A 16,730-nucleotide genomic window follows, 5' to 3' on the forward strand; every position below is an offset into this window, starting at 1 on the left:
AGGCGAGGTGGACTGTGTTAGGCCTGAATTTATATCATATACCTGTATATGGTTTACTCAGCATAGGAGGGCCCAGCAGGCGAGGTGGACTGTGTTAGGCCTGAATTTATATCATATATATGGTTTACTCAGCATAGGAGGGCCCAGCAGGCGAGGTGGACTGTGTTAGGCCTGAATTTATATCATATACCTGTATATGGTTTACTCAGCATGGGAGGGCCCAGCAGGCGAGGTGGACTGTGTTAGGGCTGAATTTATATCATATATATGGTTTACTCAGCATGGGAGGACCCAGCAGGCGAGGTGGACTGTGTTAGGCCCATAACACATAAAACACATAAATGAAGCCCGTCAGTCCTTGAATTGTAAGTCGCCATCTTTCTAGACCCGTTTGGGCCCAGCTGGCCCATTGGCTGGCCCAGACAACGAGGCGGGACTTCCCCCCTTCTTCTTCGTTGGTTTTTATTTTGACTCGAGTGGGTGGGGGATCCCGTTCATAGAATGTAACGGTAGCCACGCCCCTCAGAACATGCGCGACTTTATGGTCATTTTATTTATAAATGGGACCATAATTTTCCAAAAAGAATATTAGAAATGAGACTTTAAACTAGTGACTGGAAGCAAAAAGTATTCATGACCATGTTTATTAAGGTAATCCCGATGTCCTTGTGGCTTCACAAAATATCTGTCTGACTGCCCCCCTGGTTAGGCCTGAATTTATATCATATATATGGTTTACTCAGCATGGGAGGGCCCAGCAGGCGAGGTGGACTGTGTTAGGGCTGAATTTATATCATATATATGGTTTACTCAGCATGGGAGGACCCAGCAGGCGAGGTGGACGCTGTTAGGCATCATTAAACCCTTAACTCACTCAGTAAATACATAAATAATCCACCCACTGCCAGCATTTTTATGTTTTTCCTTAAATTTCAAGTAGTCACAGAATATTTTTATCCAGTACGAGCGACCCCCCTGATCGTTCATAAACACGCAGGTTTTCTCTGTGCTGTGTAAAAATGGCATGGCCGGTGCTGGGTGACATCGGTTTGCCTAATCGAATCACTAGACTACACTGATCACACAATCATGTCCTACTCTATAGTATACATTTTAGTGGTGCACGATATAATCCGTAGCATATCGAAATCAGCCATATCAGCCTTAAAAATGAAATATCTGTAACAAATTCAAATAATCCAGATTATTTTCTGGATTAGGTAATAAAAATGTGACAACCGTCAATGGCTTTGTACTCACAGAGTGTCTGTCTCTTTAACCAGGAACGTGGAATTACGTTAATTTCTCCACCCTCCGCCTGAGCCAGAACGTGTAATTGTGTCTTTCTCTAATATAATTTAATCCGGTAATTAAAAATATGTTTTTTTACTTTAATTTTTTGCAAATAATCGGAGACCGGATATCGGTCATAATTTCAATATCGTGCATCTCTAATAAATGGAGTATGGCTGATACCATGTTATCTGTTCCATGGTGAGACTTGTGGGAAGACATCTGGGGTTCAGGAGACAGGGGGTCCCACTTCAGCCAGCGGTCAGGGTCAGAGGTGACGCTGCTGCTCCACAAGGCAGCCAGGGCCTCCGACACCAGCTCACACCATACCAACTGTAGCTCCTCTGTCGGCTGGGGAGGGAATCACATCACTTTAGAGCAAAGACCCCCACACGTTTGGCATTAATTAGGCCATGGACCCCCCAATTGATACCATTCTTTTAACTCTGGGACCCCAATCTACGCTGTAAAATCAGTGTTTATTTAACTCTGAGAGTGTACAAATGGAACAATTTGTAGATTCTCAGACTTATGGGTTCTTTACTACAATGATTTCATGGCTTTAGTTACTAGTAACTTTGCAGACATTAACCATTGAAGCCCAATTTGATACATTGGTCATTAAAAAATAAAATAAAATAAAATCTCAGTCACCTTTTACTCAACCGAATATTTGTATATACTGTAGAGTACCGGTACTTCACCACAGCTTTGGAGTAATAAAAAAGTAATGTATTAGAGTAGATGCTGAATGCAGTGATACTGACCCGGTCACTGCTAAGCAGGAACCAGAGTGGTTGCAGCTGGCTGACGTTCATGGGTGTCGACTGCAGGCAGAAGCGGAGGTGTCTGGAAAGCTCCCGACGCAGGTTGTCCTCAGCCTCCTGGTCACTGTGGTGGACGGATGGCACAGGGTTCATTTCATTGGTTTACAAAACCACTTTGATGGCACAGGGTTCATTTCATTGGTTTACAAAACCACTTTGATGGCACAGGGTTCATTTCATTGGTTTACAAAACCACTTTGATGGCACAGGGTTCATTTCATTGGTTTGCAAAACCACTTTGATGGCACAGGGTTCATTTAATTGGTTTACAAAACCACTTTGCACGGTTTCAGTAAATAAGAATTTTATCAATTGATCATATGAGGCACATGTATCATATGTCTGTGTGCCTGTACGATTGTAAGTTAATTGTGCCAATGACGTACAGTAGGCATTTGGTTAATTTAATGTAATAGGCATTTGCACACTAAGAAGGACGGTTTACATTTACAATTTACAATCAATTATAATTTAGGCATGTAGCAAACATCCTTATTCCGAGCGAATTACACGTGTGTCGTTAAATCAGAATAAGCAGAGAAAGCACAAACAATCAACAGGGTAAATATTCACATAAGGAGAGAAAAGAGGGAAATGTAGTGCTTCAAAGAAACTAGGACACCAGGTCAACATCAAACCTACAGATGTGCCATTCCAACTCGTCACGCTTTCCTAATCTTTTCCTGAAGGTTTCCTGAAAATGCATGTTTTCTCTACAGGTTTTATTCACTGATTAGCCTTGATAATTCTACTGAATAGAAGTATCCAGCAGATACACATAAAACCTTGGCAAATACCCCGCCCCCCTTTCTCACCGACGATGTTCTGCATTGACAATCTACTGAATTGCCAATGGCAGGACAAATGTGCTCTCAAACGGCACATCTGTAGCATCGGTCTAGACCACAATCACATAACATTCTTAACATTTGTGGTCAAGAAAAAAAAGACGCAACAGCCAGAAGGATGGTTTGGAGACGTACCCTTGAGTGAGAGCCAGGTGGAGCAGCTCCACGCTGAGCCGCAGCTGGTTGAGAACGGCCAGATCCTCCATGAGAGGCCAGATCTGAGCCCTGCGTCTCAGCTGCTGCAGCTCCGCTCTGGGAGGAAGGGCTACGTCTCTGGCCTCCTCCTCCTCCATAGACACTCCCAAACGCTTCTCCAGGAGACCGCCGGAGCTCATACGACTCTGCTGCTGCTCCACGCAGGCCACCAGCCTCTCTAAGACACCTGCAGTGAGGAGGGAGAAAATGGTGAAGCCATTAATAAGACCCTGAGGTTGAATGCCTTCTAAATCAGTAGTTCTCACATTTACACTCTTTGTACGGTAATTAAAATTTATTTCACATTTTTCAAACGCTTTCAAGATTTTTCCAAAAATGCAGCGTGGCACAAAGTGACGCGCGGTGAGCTTGTATATCTGATATTTTTTAATAGGCAACGCTAAAATCGAAAATGATTTAATGGGTCAGATACCCTTAAGAGTGTAACCTGGACCCAGCCCTGAATCGCTAGCCACGCCCATTCAAAAAATATGTTCTGAAGTGAAACGAAATGAAAATTCTGACTGAGAGGCTATCAAGAGTGTATATAAATTGAACCAAATGGACCCGTAAGGATTAAAGTTTAATGGACAACATTCAGTTAAAGGACGTTGCACGCGAAAGGCCCTGCATTCTCTCATGAAACGCATACAGGCAATATGTTCTTTCTTCTCCCTCCACATACCAGACTTGTGTGGATCCAGCTGGTTGTTAGCTAGGAGCACCAGGCCCCAGGCTTCCAAGAGGCTTTCCTTGGTGTCAAGCCCCAGCGTGGCACCCTGAAGTCGGACCAGCTCCTGCCTGTACTGGGTAGAGGTGCTATCCAGCCGCAGATTGCTCACGTCCAGCGCTTTGCTCAAAACCCTTAGCCGTGACGCACAGTCAGCAACGGACTCCAGCTGCAGAAGAGGAACAACAGAGGGAATAATAAATGAAGAGGGCTGCAACTCTTCAAAATCTTCTTAGTGATTATTCAATAGATCACATTTTTTATGAATCCCTGAATCCCCCAGAATAGGGATACTGGGGGTCCCCTATACTAGGTCTGCTAGCATTTCCTTCAACATAGGGATGCACAAAACCGTATAAGCATAAGCTAATTGATGCAATGCTTCCCTACCTTGAATGGCAGCGGTTTCCCCAAAGTCTTCTGGATGCCTTTCAGGGCAGTGGCCACAGACACTGGAGTAGACAGCACCATCTGAATAGCAGCCGACACTGTCTGCAGTTCCTGGTGCCCTCTGGAAAGACACATTGCAATGTTCATATGTGTAAAATTGTCTAAATTAAATTAATAACAGAGTACAAAAGGAATTCCACCACACCTCAGCCAAGTTGAGGTAGGTCTGTTGCGTCACAGGAGCGGGACACAACAGCCGATATTAATGGAAGGTGCAGGGACAAGAAGTGATTGACGTTTCCAGCTTCTTTAGAGAAGATGCAGTAACATTAAAATGTCAGTCATTTCTGATCTTAGCACCATCCATTAAGAGGCTTAACTGTCCGACCTGCTCCAGTGTCTTATTCTTGTCTTCAATTAATAATGGTCAATAATAAACGCATTGTTAAAAGTATATTATAATGCAGTCGTGTATCCCAGCGGTTCTGGTTGTATTATAAACTTATGGGTTAGCCGTCACCCAGACACAAAACCTTTGAAATGGAAATTATCCATATATTATCCTCTCAGACAGCCAGTTAAATTGCCTGAAATCATTGGAAATCTCCAACCCTCTGTAAGGGTCCATTTGGAACCCCATAAAGGAGCTCCTTTATGGGGTTCCAAATGGACCCTTACAGGGCTGTGTACAAATGGAACTCAAAGGTCCATTTGTACACTCTCAAGGATTATGGGGGTCCCTGACATAAAACACTTTTGAAAAGGCCTTACTCGAAGGTGGCTGTGGCGTCCCCCAGCAGCAGCGGAGCCAGCCTGAGGATGAGGTGTTTCTGGACCCACTGCCAGTGCAGCGACAGGATGGACACGCCCTGAGAGTCCGCTGGCAGAGTGTTGCACACGTCCCAGAACCGGTCCCGCCACTGCAGCAGCTGCAGGATCTGGAACGACATACGGCAAAAATAAATAAATAAAGTTTTTTTATTTGGGGGGGGGGGGCTACATTTTTACCAAAAAAAAAAAGGTTCAAAATTATTTTGAAAATAGCCGATCAACAAGCTCAACGCTGACCTACAAGATCTGATGATCTTGAAAAGAATTAAGTAAATCGAAATTGTTTTCCCGCTTAAATTATAATGACCAAAATTGGGATGCCAGGGTAAGATTTTCCACGCCCTATACTTTTGATGTACGACAATTCGCGAAAATTGCACTACCTGTACATCTACAAGCAGCATGTAGATGTGCTACAATAATTTTTAAGATTAATTATTTTTTTCCTATAGGCCTAATGATCAGGACACCTGGTTGAAAGTGGTTAATTCAAGCCAACGTGACGTGATGAGGTCAGTGGGCTCACCTCAAACATGATGTGGTCTGAGATGTGGGGCAGTCCGGTCTGGATGGCCTGCAGAGTGAAGTTGTCCCACAGGTCAAAGAAGGTACGCAGATGCATCAGCACAGGGTGAGGCAGGTGGCCGATGTCCACAGTCCCTGTGACGGAAAAACACAACATGATGCCAATTCCACAAATCCTGTAAGTTCTAAATCAGTAGTTCTCAAAGTGTTTTGTGTCAAGGACCCCCAAATTGATATACTGTAATTTTATTTGGTAGCGGACCCCTCATTGTCTCCGCCAAGCCGGAGTCGCCTTCATATTTGAAGATTGTGGAGGCGATAAGCTGGCTTGAGAGACTAGATAAGTGTCTGTAATGTCTTTCCCATTCTACTAGATGCCTGGGGGGGGGGGCAGCTCAAGATGGCGGAGGCAGATTAAAAAAAAAGACGCATTGACTTGACACACATGCATGAAACCAGAACCTTCTTATCATATCTATGTGGAGTGTGTAGATGATCTTACCTTTGCTGAAGGCTGTGGCCAGCCTGAGAGCACAGTTTTGTGCCGACAGATTAATGGCACAGGTACAGATGACTGACCTCTCCTCTCTGTCCATCATCAGAACAATCCTAGGAAACACATTTACATTTCAAAATCCATACTTTTCCAGGTCTTCATTTCTTGACAGCATTTGGTCAGCGTTTATAATAACACCAGTTAAGTAATAATGCCTGTTAGATTATGCTGTAGCACCAACAGCAGAAAATAAATGTTGGCAAAACAGGGATCCGATGGTAATTCCGACATGCGGGAACAACGGTCGGACTACGCTTGAACATGCGCTGCTCCCGTGCTTGCGGTGATGGTTATGTTAGGGTTTGAGGTAGATTGTCGGTCTAATAACTTCCGGACCAATTATAGTGTCAGAACTAAAGTCTGTACCCCGGCAAAACAATGTATTAATTCAAATCTAGCAAGTGAAAATACAAAAAGTACATTCATGTTTCAGTACAGAAAAATTGCTAAAAATTCACTGCAATTGTAATGTGATTTTTTTTTTAATTATGCAATCTGCAACAATTTTCATTCTACTACCAATTGACTCATTCTAATGCAAATGGCTCTACACTACAGATGACTGTGATGAATAGGAAATTGATTGTAGGCCAGCGTACCTGTTGGCGACCGCGTTCAGTTCTTCCGCAAACTCCATGTACCTCTCCTCATCTTCAAAGTTACACTTGTTGGCCAGGATGTCCAAATACTGCTTGTTCCAACGCATGTCCACAAGGATCCTGTACTCATCTGACAACAAAAAAGGTCAAGTTAAACTGACAATGTTTGAACAATTGGATTCATGCTGGGTATTTGAGAATGCTCATCTCATTTTCAGCAATGTGAGCGAAGCAGAGGTGCTGAGCGGAGAAGGCCTGTTTTGACTGGAGCGAGTCGACGTGTTTTAAAAAAGGTCAGAGAAGACCTCAGAGCAAGAAAGGTCAGACCGGTTAGCCGATTAGCCGACATAATTTATTATTATGTCAGTTTAATTGAAATGACAATGCCTATAGGTAATACAATAAAACTCCACGGTGCAAATTGCAACCACAATAAGGGTTCATAAGGGTAGCCTATTCTAGGATCTCTACACTTATTATAGGGAACGCATTGTGCTCCAATTCGTTTCAGACTCGAAATCTACAGATTGAGTATCCAAACAAAATACAGCCAAGTGAAGAAATATGAATTGAATACATCTGTGTCAATACTTTAATACCTTTAATCATCCTTTTACAGGGCTCAGAAAGGTCATGAGACAACATGAGGTGCAGTTGTCTTACCAGTGCTGTGTGGTTGCAGTAACTCAGTGAGGGACTTGCCCTTTGCAGTGAGCTTGCTACTGAACACGGCCTTCAGAGCTCTGTTTCCAGCCTCCACCTGCACCAGCGCTGGATCTGCAACATTTCGTTTAATAAGTCACACACCTTACAGTTTCATATGTATATGAAACTATGTGTATTTGCTGAGGAATATCACATAACACATGATAAACAAATTTATAAATTCAGATGACAGCATTAAACTTTCCTGGAAATCAGGAATTTCTTATAGAGAACTTCATTTCGACAGCACAATCCTAGTTTCAACTAGGAGTGCAGCAGTAAATTGAACTTGTTGATTATAAAAAGAAAAGAATAATAATAATCAATGAAAATAATTGTCAAGCACTAGTTCCAACTTCCTTCCAGAGCATTACAGCAACACAGAGTCTTATCCGATACTCAACTCAACAAACGAAACATCACGTCATCAGTACATCGAAACGTCAAAAAAGGGGGACCAACCGGGGGCGTATTTGTAGCTCTTGCCCAGGTGAGAGAGCCAGTTGCTGCGGAGGATCCAGTCCCCGTGGGAGGCTCTCTCGGTGAGAAGGCGCACGGCGGTGGGGATGAGACGCAGCGCGTCACCGTCCTCCAGGTCCACCACGCCGCCAGAGAACACCTGGCCATCATGGACGCTGCTGATCTGCATCGCCCTCTGCAGGTCGGTCAGGCTGAGAGGACGACTCCTGTGGAAAAAAGTGCCATCGGTGTCAATTTAGGCCAGTGGCACCTTTTCCATGTCACGGACCCCCCTCCCTCAAATTAATAGAAACAAACAAACAAACGAGGGAAGGTTCATAATCATAGTACAGCATTGCTTCCTGTACCTCTTGCCCTGCAGGCTGAGCGTGTTGAGACAGAAGGACAGGACCTGTCCGTCTCGGAGGACCGAGGAGAAGCAGGAGTCCTCGGTGGAGAGCAGTGCGGAGGGAAAGCCATCGGGCCACACGCCAGCACACAGCAGCCCGCTGCCCCAGTCCTCCGTGTCCAGGATGGCTAGGTGCTGCTCGATCACCTGCTGGGCTTGCTGCGCGGACACACCATGCAGGGTTTTATTATTAGCACTATACTCTGCCAAGACCACAATCTGCAAATTTTTTGAAGAAATGTTAAAACATCATTCTTGATTCTGGTTTTGCTTGTTCAATTCAGTAGTATTGTTTGACTGACATTAATTCAAGACGAGCATTAACGTTACCCTTTGCTTTATTTTAGCTACTTGACCATAGATTAGCTTATGCAAAGGTACCCAATGAATGCACATAATGTGCATATCCTTTGCTACGGTCATGCTGGTACCCTTTGGCTGGCAGCGGTGCGTTGGCAGAGCGAGTAGGCCTCTCCACAGGCATGCTGCAAGGCACTGGGCAAGTCCACACCTCTCTGGAGCTGGCAGGACAGCAGGGCAGCGGCGTGAAGGAGTGATGCCACACATGAAGCAGGGGAGTCTGGAAGACAGGGGGAGGGTTACAGGGAGCAAGACAGGAATGAGATGGAGGGCTACAGGGGATGACACATGTCTTCCAAGTCCAAGTTCAAAATGTTATTGTCCCAAATGGGGAAAAAAGGAGGCAGGTGAAGAAGAAGGGAACTCCACACACTCAACTGTAGTTCCTATTGGTTGGTACAGATTCTGAGAGCTACTGTAAAGATCTGAGTGTGCAGACTTCCCTTCTTCTCCATTGTACGTATTGTTGTTCAGCACCTATGGGATTTTGTTTAGATTGCTTGGACTCGATTTCTAACGATAGAGGCAAGATATAACATAACATGACCACTGCATTATAAACATCTCTGTGCTTACCCCAAATTGCAGCTTTGATGCCTCTATGGATTTCGATGAGTAGGTCACACACACAGTCACCGATCAGCCCAGCGGTGTGGAGCACCGTCTTCAGGTCCAACATGTCCCAGCAGACCCCCTCGTGTTCCCCAGGGATGTAGATCTCTACCCCTCTGTTCCGCATGGCTCTGGAGATCTCTCCATGCGCAGGGTCCATGGTCATAAACAATCTGCACAATTACATAAGTATTACTGGCATTAAGAGCTGTCGCTGCATGGACGCCAGGCATTCATCGGGGCTGTTGCTAGTTCTAAGTCCTGGTTTCAAATTCCAACATCTAGCTGGTAAAAGTCTCTTTGATTATTTGAACACTTCAACAATACAATCTGCACAGAAGGGTGTCATTAGCCTTTCTTTTTCTAGTCTCATATGACCAGACGACCGTAGATCTCTGCCTAATTCAATGTAGGGACTAAAACGGTGTGTACAGTAAGTAGCAGAAACAATGCAAAGAGATTTTCACCACTGTGTTAAACTCTATATTTAATCTAGACTTCCCCTGGCATATCAATTCGCAGAATACCGTATTCTACTTTGAACATTAAAATGTTGTCCCTCAACAACTACTAGACTACTCAGGAAGCAAACTAGCTGCAATGAGGTTGCTTGCTACCTGAAGTTTGGATGTGGGGTGACTTTGGGCGTGGTTCCGTCAATGACGCCGCGTTCGTTGATGGTCAGCGATCCACCGGGCTCCAGCAGTGCATTTAGGCGATCCAGGACAGAGGGGCTGGACACAAACAAACAAACGTAGTTAGTTAGAAAACAAACTATTCTTGGCCATCACGTACTGTATATAAAAACATCTTGACGCCATTAACCACAACTGGGAGAATTCAGTTTTAGCTTCACCCAGCTGCTGGCTGCTCATAATGGTTATAATGAGCACCAAGCTATGGCCACCACAAACCCCAGTAGCAATATAGCATAAAAATGAGTTTAACCACTTTAACTCTGTATCGGCTATTTAAAAGAATTGCCTCGCAACGTGTCAAGAAGGGACACGTTATTTTTTAAACAATATAAAAGTACCTCGCACAAGACATTTTGAGCTGGGGGTCCGCAGCCAAATATATATTAATTTGTAATTTGAAAACGTTTGAGAAGCCCTGCTCTAACCAACCTGCAGAAGTTAACATTGTCCATGAGCAGCCAGTCTCCGGCCTGCAGGGCTTGGACCAGCATGCCGTCCAGCCACTCAAAGCCTCCGTTGGTCCAGCCGTCCTCCAGCTGGGCCAGACGCTCCTTGAGCAGCGTGAAGTCCATCTGCAGCTTGGACATGTCTGGAGGACAACAATTAAATTACAGAGAGCAGACGTTGAAATACGAGCATTTGCTTGTGTCGTTTTTGTGTGTGTGTGTGTGTGTGTGTGTGTGTGTGTGTGTGCAGTCTGTGAGTGCATGAATTTAAACTTTATTAGAAGACAGAAATGGTAACAGCAACAGACTAGAGTACAGTCAAACACTTGGTCGAAAAGGATAGCACCAAAAGAAAAAAAGTCCCTGCGGTCTAGTTTCCATTCCGGTCCTATAACTCCCATAGCTGTATATTCTCTAAATAAATAAGCGCTGCTGCTTGTCAGTTAGTTGTTTTGGATTTCAACATTCAATTTCAGAATGCCGTCTGCTAGCCCTGACCAGCCCTTGCTTCGTTCTTCCCTGTGAACAGATTATCTATACCTGTAAGTGGCTACAATCAGTTAAACCACTTTCCCTTACACTGGCTTTCAAATTTGCAAAGATTGAACATGCTGCTGTAAGAGAGTCCTCCCCCTCTCCACAAGGTGGGGAAGTGCACCAAAGAATTAGGGTTATTGTACAAATTCAGCAATCCAGTCAAACCCTAGTCAAACACACAGACTACATTATTTTTCTGGCCATTATCTACTACAAATACTATTAGCATTGAGTGACTGCAATTTCTTCCAGTGGTGAAATGTCCCTTTAAGCTTTCTTTTGATCAGAAGCAGGGATAAAACATATTCCCACCGACCACAGTGGGAATATCAAAAGCAGAGGCGTGTATTTTCCCCACATCCAGCCAGCAAATCCAACCCTTGCTCTCAGTAGACGGACCATGTCTCTCAGATCAAACATGAATGGACCGGTAAGGTGTACGAGTGTCCTCCTCCTCACCGGTGAACACCTTCAGCTTGGTGTTGAGTTTCTGCAGCAGCAGGATGATGACCTCCAGCTTGTTGAGGGCCTCCGAGTCGACGGCGGCGCCCGTCCTCTCCTGGTCCTGCAGCCAGCGGCAGAACAGGCCCCAGGTCTTCAGCAGGAACTCCGTGTCCTGGATGCCCCCGTCCAGAGACATCAGGCCGCGCCGCGTCACCATGGCCACGATGTAAATGACACTCTCCAGCACCTGCTGCCAGGGTCGCATGATGTCCACCTGGAGAGAAGAATACACACGTACACAATTTAAATAATTTAACATTGTGTTACGCATCAACAACATCAACCTATGGGAACGCACCAAACAAGGAACAATAGAGATACAGCTGATAAGGAGAAAGTGGAGCTGGATTGGTCACACACTAAGAAAAAACAAAACGGCAATAACTAAACAGGCACTAACGTGGAACCCACAAGTAAAACGGAGCAGAGGGAGACCCAAAAAGACCTGGAGAAGGAGCACAGAGCTAGATGTCAAACAGAAGGGGCTGACGCAGGGGGGCAGTCAGACAGATAATGATATTTTGTGAAGCCACTAAGGAAATCGGGATTTCCTGAAAGTTCATATAATGGCCTGTTGTGGCGCTGTCATTGGGCCCAAAAAAACCCATAGCCCCATAGAAGTCCATGTATTTGGGCCCAACTTCACCTAGACTATATTACCTTAATAAACATGGTCATGAATACTTTCTGCTTGCAGTCACTAGTTTAAAGTCTCATTTCTAATGTCATAATATTCTTTTTGGAAAATGATGGTCCCATTTATTAAAAAAATTACCATAAAGTCGCGTATGTTCTGAGGGGCGTGTCTATGATCGGGATTCCCCACCCACTCGAGTCAAAATTTAAAACCAACTAAGAAGAAGGGGGGAAGTCCCGCCTCGTTGTCTGGGCCAGCCAATGGGCCAGCTGGGCCCAAACTGATCTAGAAACATGGCGATTTACAATTAGCCTGTCGCCGAGTCCCACCCAAGCCCGTTATTGGCCACGTCCGGTACACAACATGCCTTTCTTAGAAAGGGTTTTTATTTGATTTTTTGACAAGAACGTAACGCTGAGAGAGAAGATTGTTGCATCTGATCCTACTGCAGGTCAGAAAGAGACAAAGTCCCCCTTCAGTGTATTTAACTTCCTAACACCTCATTTCTGAACGTCAATTCAAAGTGGGCCAGGCTAATATATATTTATCAGCAAATATATGTATTGACACTGCAAAACCATTTTGACCAGCATTGCAAGCTTGACCGGGATCCTAACCTAGTAACCGTTGCTAACGTGGTATTGGCCAACAACGGGCTTGGGTGGGACTTAGCGACAGGCTAATTCAAGGACTGACAGGCTTCATTTTACGTTCATGTTAGACCCGGGGAACGCTTTGTCCATATTTTTTACAGTCTATGGACTGACGTGGAAACAGCTGGAGAGGATGGCGCAAGACAGACGAGGGTGGAAACGACTCATCAATGGCCTATGTTCCGAAAGGAATTCAAAGGCCTAAGTAAAGTTATGTGGTTTGGGGGTTTCATCATCAAGTTTTTGAGTGAAATCAAATGTGAAAGTCACAATCTTGAGACGTAGTGCGATGCTGCTGGTGCAGGCAGGGTTTGAACACCCAGGTGCATTTTCTTGACCAGAAAGATGAGGACCAAAATGTTTTCTTCTTAGCACATTTAAAAACACCACAAGTTGATCCAAAGTGCTTTTCCAATAAAAAAAATGCAACATATAGACCACAGCCCATAGTATAATGGTTTACTCCAAAATAAGCGGTATTGTCTGTACTCAAAACGGACATACAGACACACACAGCTGTTCATTGGAGAGGTTAGGCACTGCTCAGAGATGTTGACCGTACAGTATATGTACAGTACCTGTTCAAAGCCTCCCAGCAGCTCGGTGGTGTCCATGGCACTGTTCATGGCCATGACCCTCAGGCGGTGGCCCGTCAGCAGAGCCAGCAGCCGGACCAGGCTGGTCTTGCCGCTGGCCGTGGGCCCCACCAGGATGGACATCCAGCCCATCTCCACACACTTCATCAGGGACTCCAGGGGGTGGAGGGCCTGGTGCGTGATGGACAGGGGAGGGTCCAGGGCCACGGGGGCTCCGCCGCTGCGCTGGAGGACAGAGAAACCCACCTGCAAGGTGGCAAACAAGATGAACCCATTAAGCCCTGGAACGCATCTGTGTCACTTTGGCGTTTCACCACATTAACCACTATTTTATACTTAAGATAATATAGTTTCTTTGTAGATTTTGACAGAGCTTGTAGATCTGCTATTTTCAAACGATTTGTATACACTTGGAAACGTGAAATGGGACATTCTGCACAATAAGAGTACTTACCGGTACTTTTGGTACTTTAAGTACATTTTGATGCCAATACTTTTACTCAAGTAAATGTTGAATACTAAAAGAAAGTAAAGAAATGTAGTACTTTTTCCACCACTGAACAGCAGAGTGACCCTTAGGGACGTCTGAGGACCGTGACAAACCTGCAGATTGAGGGGCGTGATGTGGAACTGTCTGGAGCCTGTGTAGGGTTCAGAGTCCTCTCCAAAGATCTTCTTGAACACAGACAACACCTGGGAGGGAAAAGAAGAGCTTTTAGTTTTTCTTATCCCACGATTTTGGAATACATTTTTTCACCCAGTTTCAAGAAGAAGAGCTTTTAACACTTCTCATACATATCGTTGCTGTCGGGCAGAAACCTCTTATCTCCATTCTAACCTGTTGCGTTTTTCCTAAATTAATGTCCTACTTAATACGAAACACAAAAGCATCAAAAGTAGCAGATGTAAAAGCGACGCGAAACGATATTGTAGATCTGCTACTTTACCAAAAAGTTACTGTTTTGGACCGAATGAGGTTTCCACCCGACAGATACGAGATTAAGGTCTGTCCCTAATTAATCATTCCAGGTCCAGGTTGTATGGCCGATGGTCTTGTTGATTACATTGCCTATGTGTAATGAACAGGTGACCCAACCCTCTGCAACCTGTGACATCAATACAAAGTAAGAGTTTATCATAAATCATCAGGTACCTGAGCTTTGTCTGGCTCTGTCCTCATCCTGTCTGCGTACACCAGGCCCACGTGCTGCCCGGGGTTGAAAAACCCTGGCGATTGGTCAGCCTGCATTAGCTGACACCAGCGGAACATGTCGCGCAGGTTGAACTCCCAGGGGCCTCCTCTCTGACCCCATTTCCTCTCCGTAGACACCTCCTGGATGAGCTGGTGAAGGTAGACGGGGAACCCAAGAGTTATGCCTGCCGTATCTTACACCAAAAATAATAATAATACAGTATTTTTTGGTGTTCAACACCATAAATCAGCAGAACATCTCATCTCTCATCTTGTTTTTTGATGTGGCAAAGATCTCAACATTACTTGAAGACCATTCCATATAGTACCCACCAAGAGTTCCTGTTTTGTGGTGTGATCAAACTAGCGTATGGTGACTCACACATTATATGAATGGTGAACCTTTAACTGATGTACTGTGAATTTGTCATTTTTGTGTGACTTTCATGTAATCTTAATTTTACCTTCCCATGACCTGAAAGCATATATATTTATAATAGGAAGTAGCTAAATACATGATTTACTCTGATCTCTAACGTTAGCGGAAGAAAACAAAATGAAGGTGAAACGTGTCACGGTTTCATTCACTGCACATCTCAGCGGTTTTCAAACTTTTTGTGGGCACATCAATGGGCAAGTCAAATCTCAAGGCACAACTGTATTCATAGCGAAAACACAGAACTGTGCCAACAATGTCTACGTATTATGACATACCCAGAATAGGGACGCTAGGGCCCATTTAGAAGAACTGCCCTCATTGGAGCTCATCTTGTGTGCTTCCATTGCACCAGACAGTGCAAGTCTAATCAATGTGACATTAAATTATTAATTAAATAGCAAGTAATGTCTTCACAGTCTCTTGATGCAGCTGCGGGGAGCCTGGGTCACAGATTGGCATGCCGGTACGCTCTGTCCTTGGTTGGCAACACAGGATCAGTCCCCAATTCTAGTGTGTGTGTGTCCCCCCCCCCCATGTCACGCTGTGACAGGGGTGGTGGTGGCTCAGGGGTAGAGTGCCTGGATGGAAACCGTAAGGTTGCCAGTTCGAACCTGGGCTCCCCCAGAGTTACTGTCGAAGTGTCCTTGAGCAAGACACTAAACCCCTAATTGCTCCCGATGTGCTAGTTGGTGCCTTGCATGGTTTCCGCTGCCATCGGTGTATGAATGTGTGTGTGAATGGGTGAATGTAATGCACAATCTCTGTAAAGTGCCTTGGATAAAGGCGCTATATATAAATGCACCATTTACCATTTACATAATGATGCCAAACCTACCCTGTGGTTGAACTCCACCATTTTGCGGATGATTTCATCATCGATGTTGGGGAAAATGGAGTCTCCAATGAATTCCATGTCTTTGCTGGTGAGTTGGTCCACATAGACCTGGATTTGGATTTCCACAATAGGAAATCAATTACATTAATGCAAAACAGAAATAAAGGTGAGAGAGCAAATAAAAAGTAAAACAAAGCTAGCTAGCTAGGGAGAAACACAAAAATAAATATACAGAAGCACCACATACTAGAAGCTGAATCAGAATCAGCTTTATTGTCACATTACAGTTTTACAAGTAAAAAAAAGTAGGTGAAATTTGTTTTTGTGCATAGTTCCCATCGTGTTATTTTTCCAAGAAAACAAAGAAAGGGGGTAAGGAGATCAAGGCAGGGAAGAAGAAAGTTTGAGCGCTTTTATCACAAAAACAAAAGTACAAGAAAAGGGTTTCAGAAGCTTGTTCACACTCGTAGGGTATCTCTTAATTTATTTGCAATACAAGTAAGGTGGTTTCAGACACTTACAAGCTTGTAAATATCTGAAAACCACTTACTTGTATTGTATACTTACTTGAATGACATACAGTATATTTACCTGCGTGAATCTGTTAAGGAAGGATTTAGGAAGTCCCTTGCGCCCGCCTCCCTGTGTGAAGGGGTTCTGGCAGCCAAAGATCTTGGTCTTCTCGTGCTGCACCTGGAAGCTCATGCCCAGCTCTGGGATGTAGATCTCAGCTCGGTGGTCAAAGCAGGCATTCAGGCCCTCCAACACAGACTGGGAGGCCAGGTTCAGCTATAGGTGCCAGGGAAACAGTTGGTTTTCCAGAAAACTGTCATGATTTAGAAGACATTTGTAGA

General features: G+C 44.6%; 1 protein-coding gene across 1 annotated transcript in view; it reads right to left on the reverse strand.

Moving 5' to 3' along the window:
• Positions 1-16,730, reverse strand: part of mdn1 (midasin AAA ATPase 1) — an 89,258-nt gene that overhangs the window by 36,752 nt on the left and 35,776 nt on the right. Inside the window, exons 38-59 of the mRNA XM_083790687.1 lie at positions 16,468-16,665; positions 15,877-15,984; positions 14,564-14,752; positions 14,014-14,103; positions 13,393-13,656; positions 11,480-11,738; positions 10,467-10,626; positions 9,957-10,073; positions 9,304-9,512; positions 8,799-8,947; positions 8,327-8,526; positions 7,962-8,185; positions 7,458-7,571; positions 6,795-6,924; positions 6,142-6,248; positions 5,641-5,774; positions 5,055-5,221; positions 4,284-4,404; positions 3,849-4,062; positions 3,104-3,350; positions 2,061-2,184; positions 1,477-1,644 (exon numbers count right to left, since the gene is read on the reverse strand). Of these exons, the coding sequence (XP_083646813.1) occupies positions 1,477-1,644; positions 2,061-2,184; positions 3,104-3,350; positions 3,849-4,062; positions 4,284-4,404; positions 5,055-5,221; positions 5,641-5,774; positions 6,142-6,248; positions 6,795-6,924; positions 7,458-7,571; positions 7,962-8,185; positions 8,327-8,526; positions 8,799-8,947; positions 9,304-9,512; positions 9,957-10,073; positions 10,467-10,626; positions 11,480-11,738; positions 13,393-13,656; positions 14,014-14,103; positions 14,564-14,752; positions 15,877-15,984; positions 16,468-16,665 (3,693 nt within the window). The remainder of the gene's footprint in view (positions 1-1,476; positions 1,645-2,060; positions 2,185-3,103; positions 3,351-3,848; positions 4,063-4,283; positions 4,405-5,054; positions 5,222-5,640; positions 5,775-6,141; positions 6,249-6,794; positions 6,925-7,457; positions 7,572-7,961; positions 8,186-8,326; positions 8,527-8,798; positions 8,948-9,303; positions 9,513-9,956; positions 10,074-10,466; positions 10,627-11,479; positions 11,739-13,392; positions 13,657-14,013; positions 14,104-14,563; positions 14,753-15,876; positions 15,985-16,467; positions 16,666-16,730) is intronic.

The sequence above is a fragment of the Protomyctophum parallelum genome (genome assembly GCF_964188405.1).
Source record: "Protomyctophum parallelum genome assembly, chromosome: 19".
Classification (NCBI taxonomy): domain Eukaryota; kingdom Metazoa; phylum Chordata; class Actinopteri; order Myctophiformes; family Myctophidae; genus Protomyctophum; species Protomyctophum parallelum.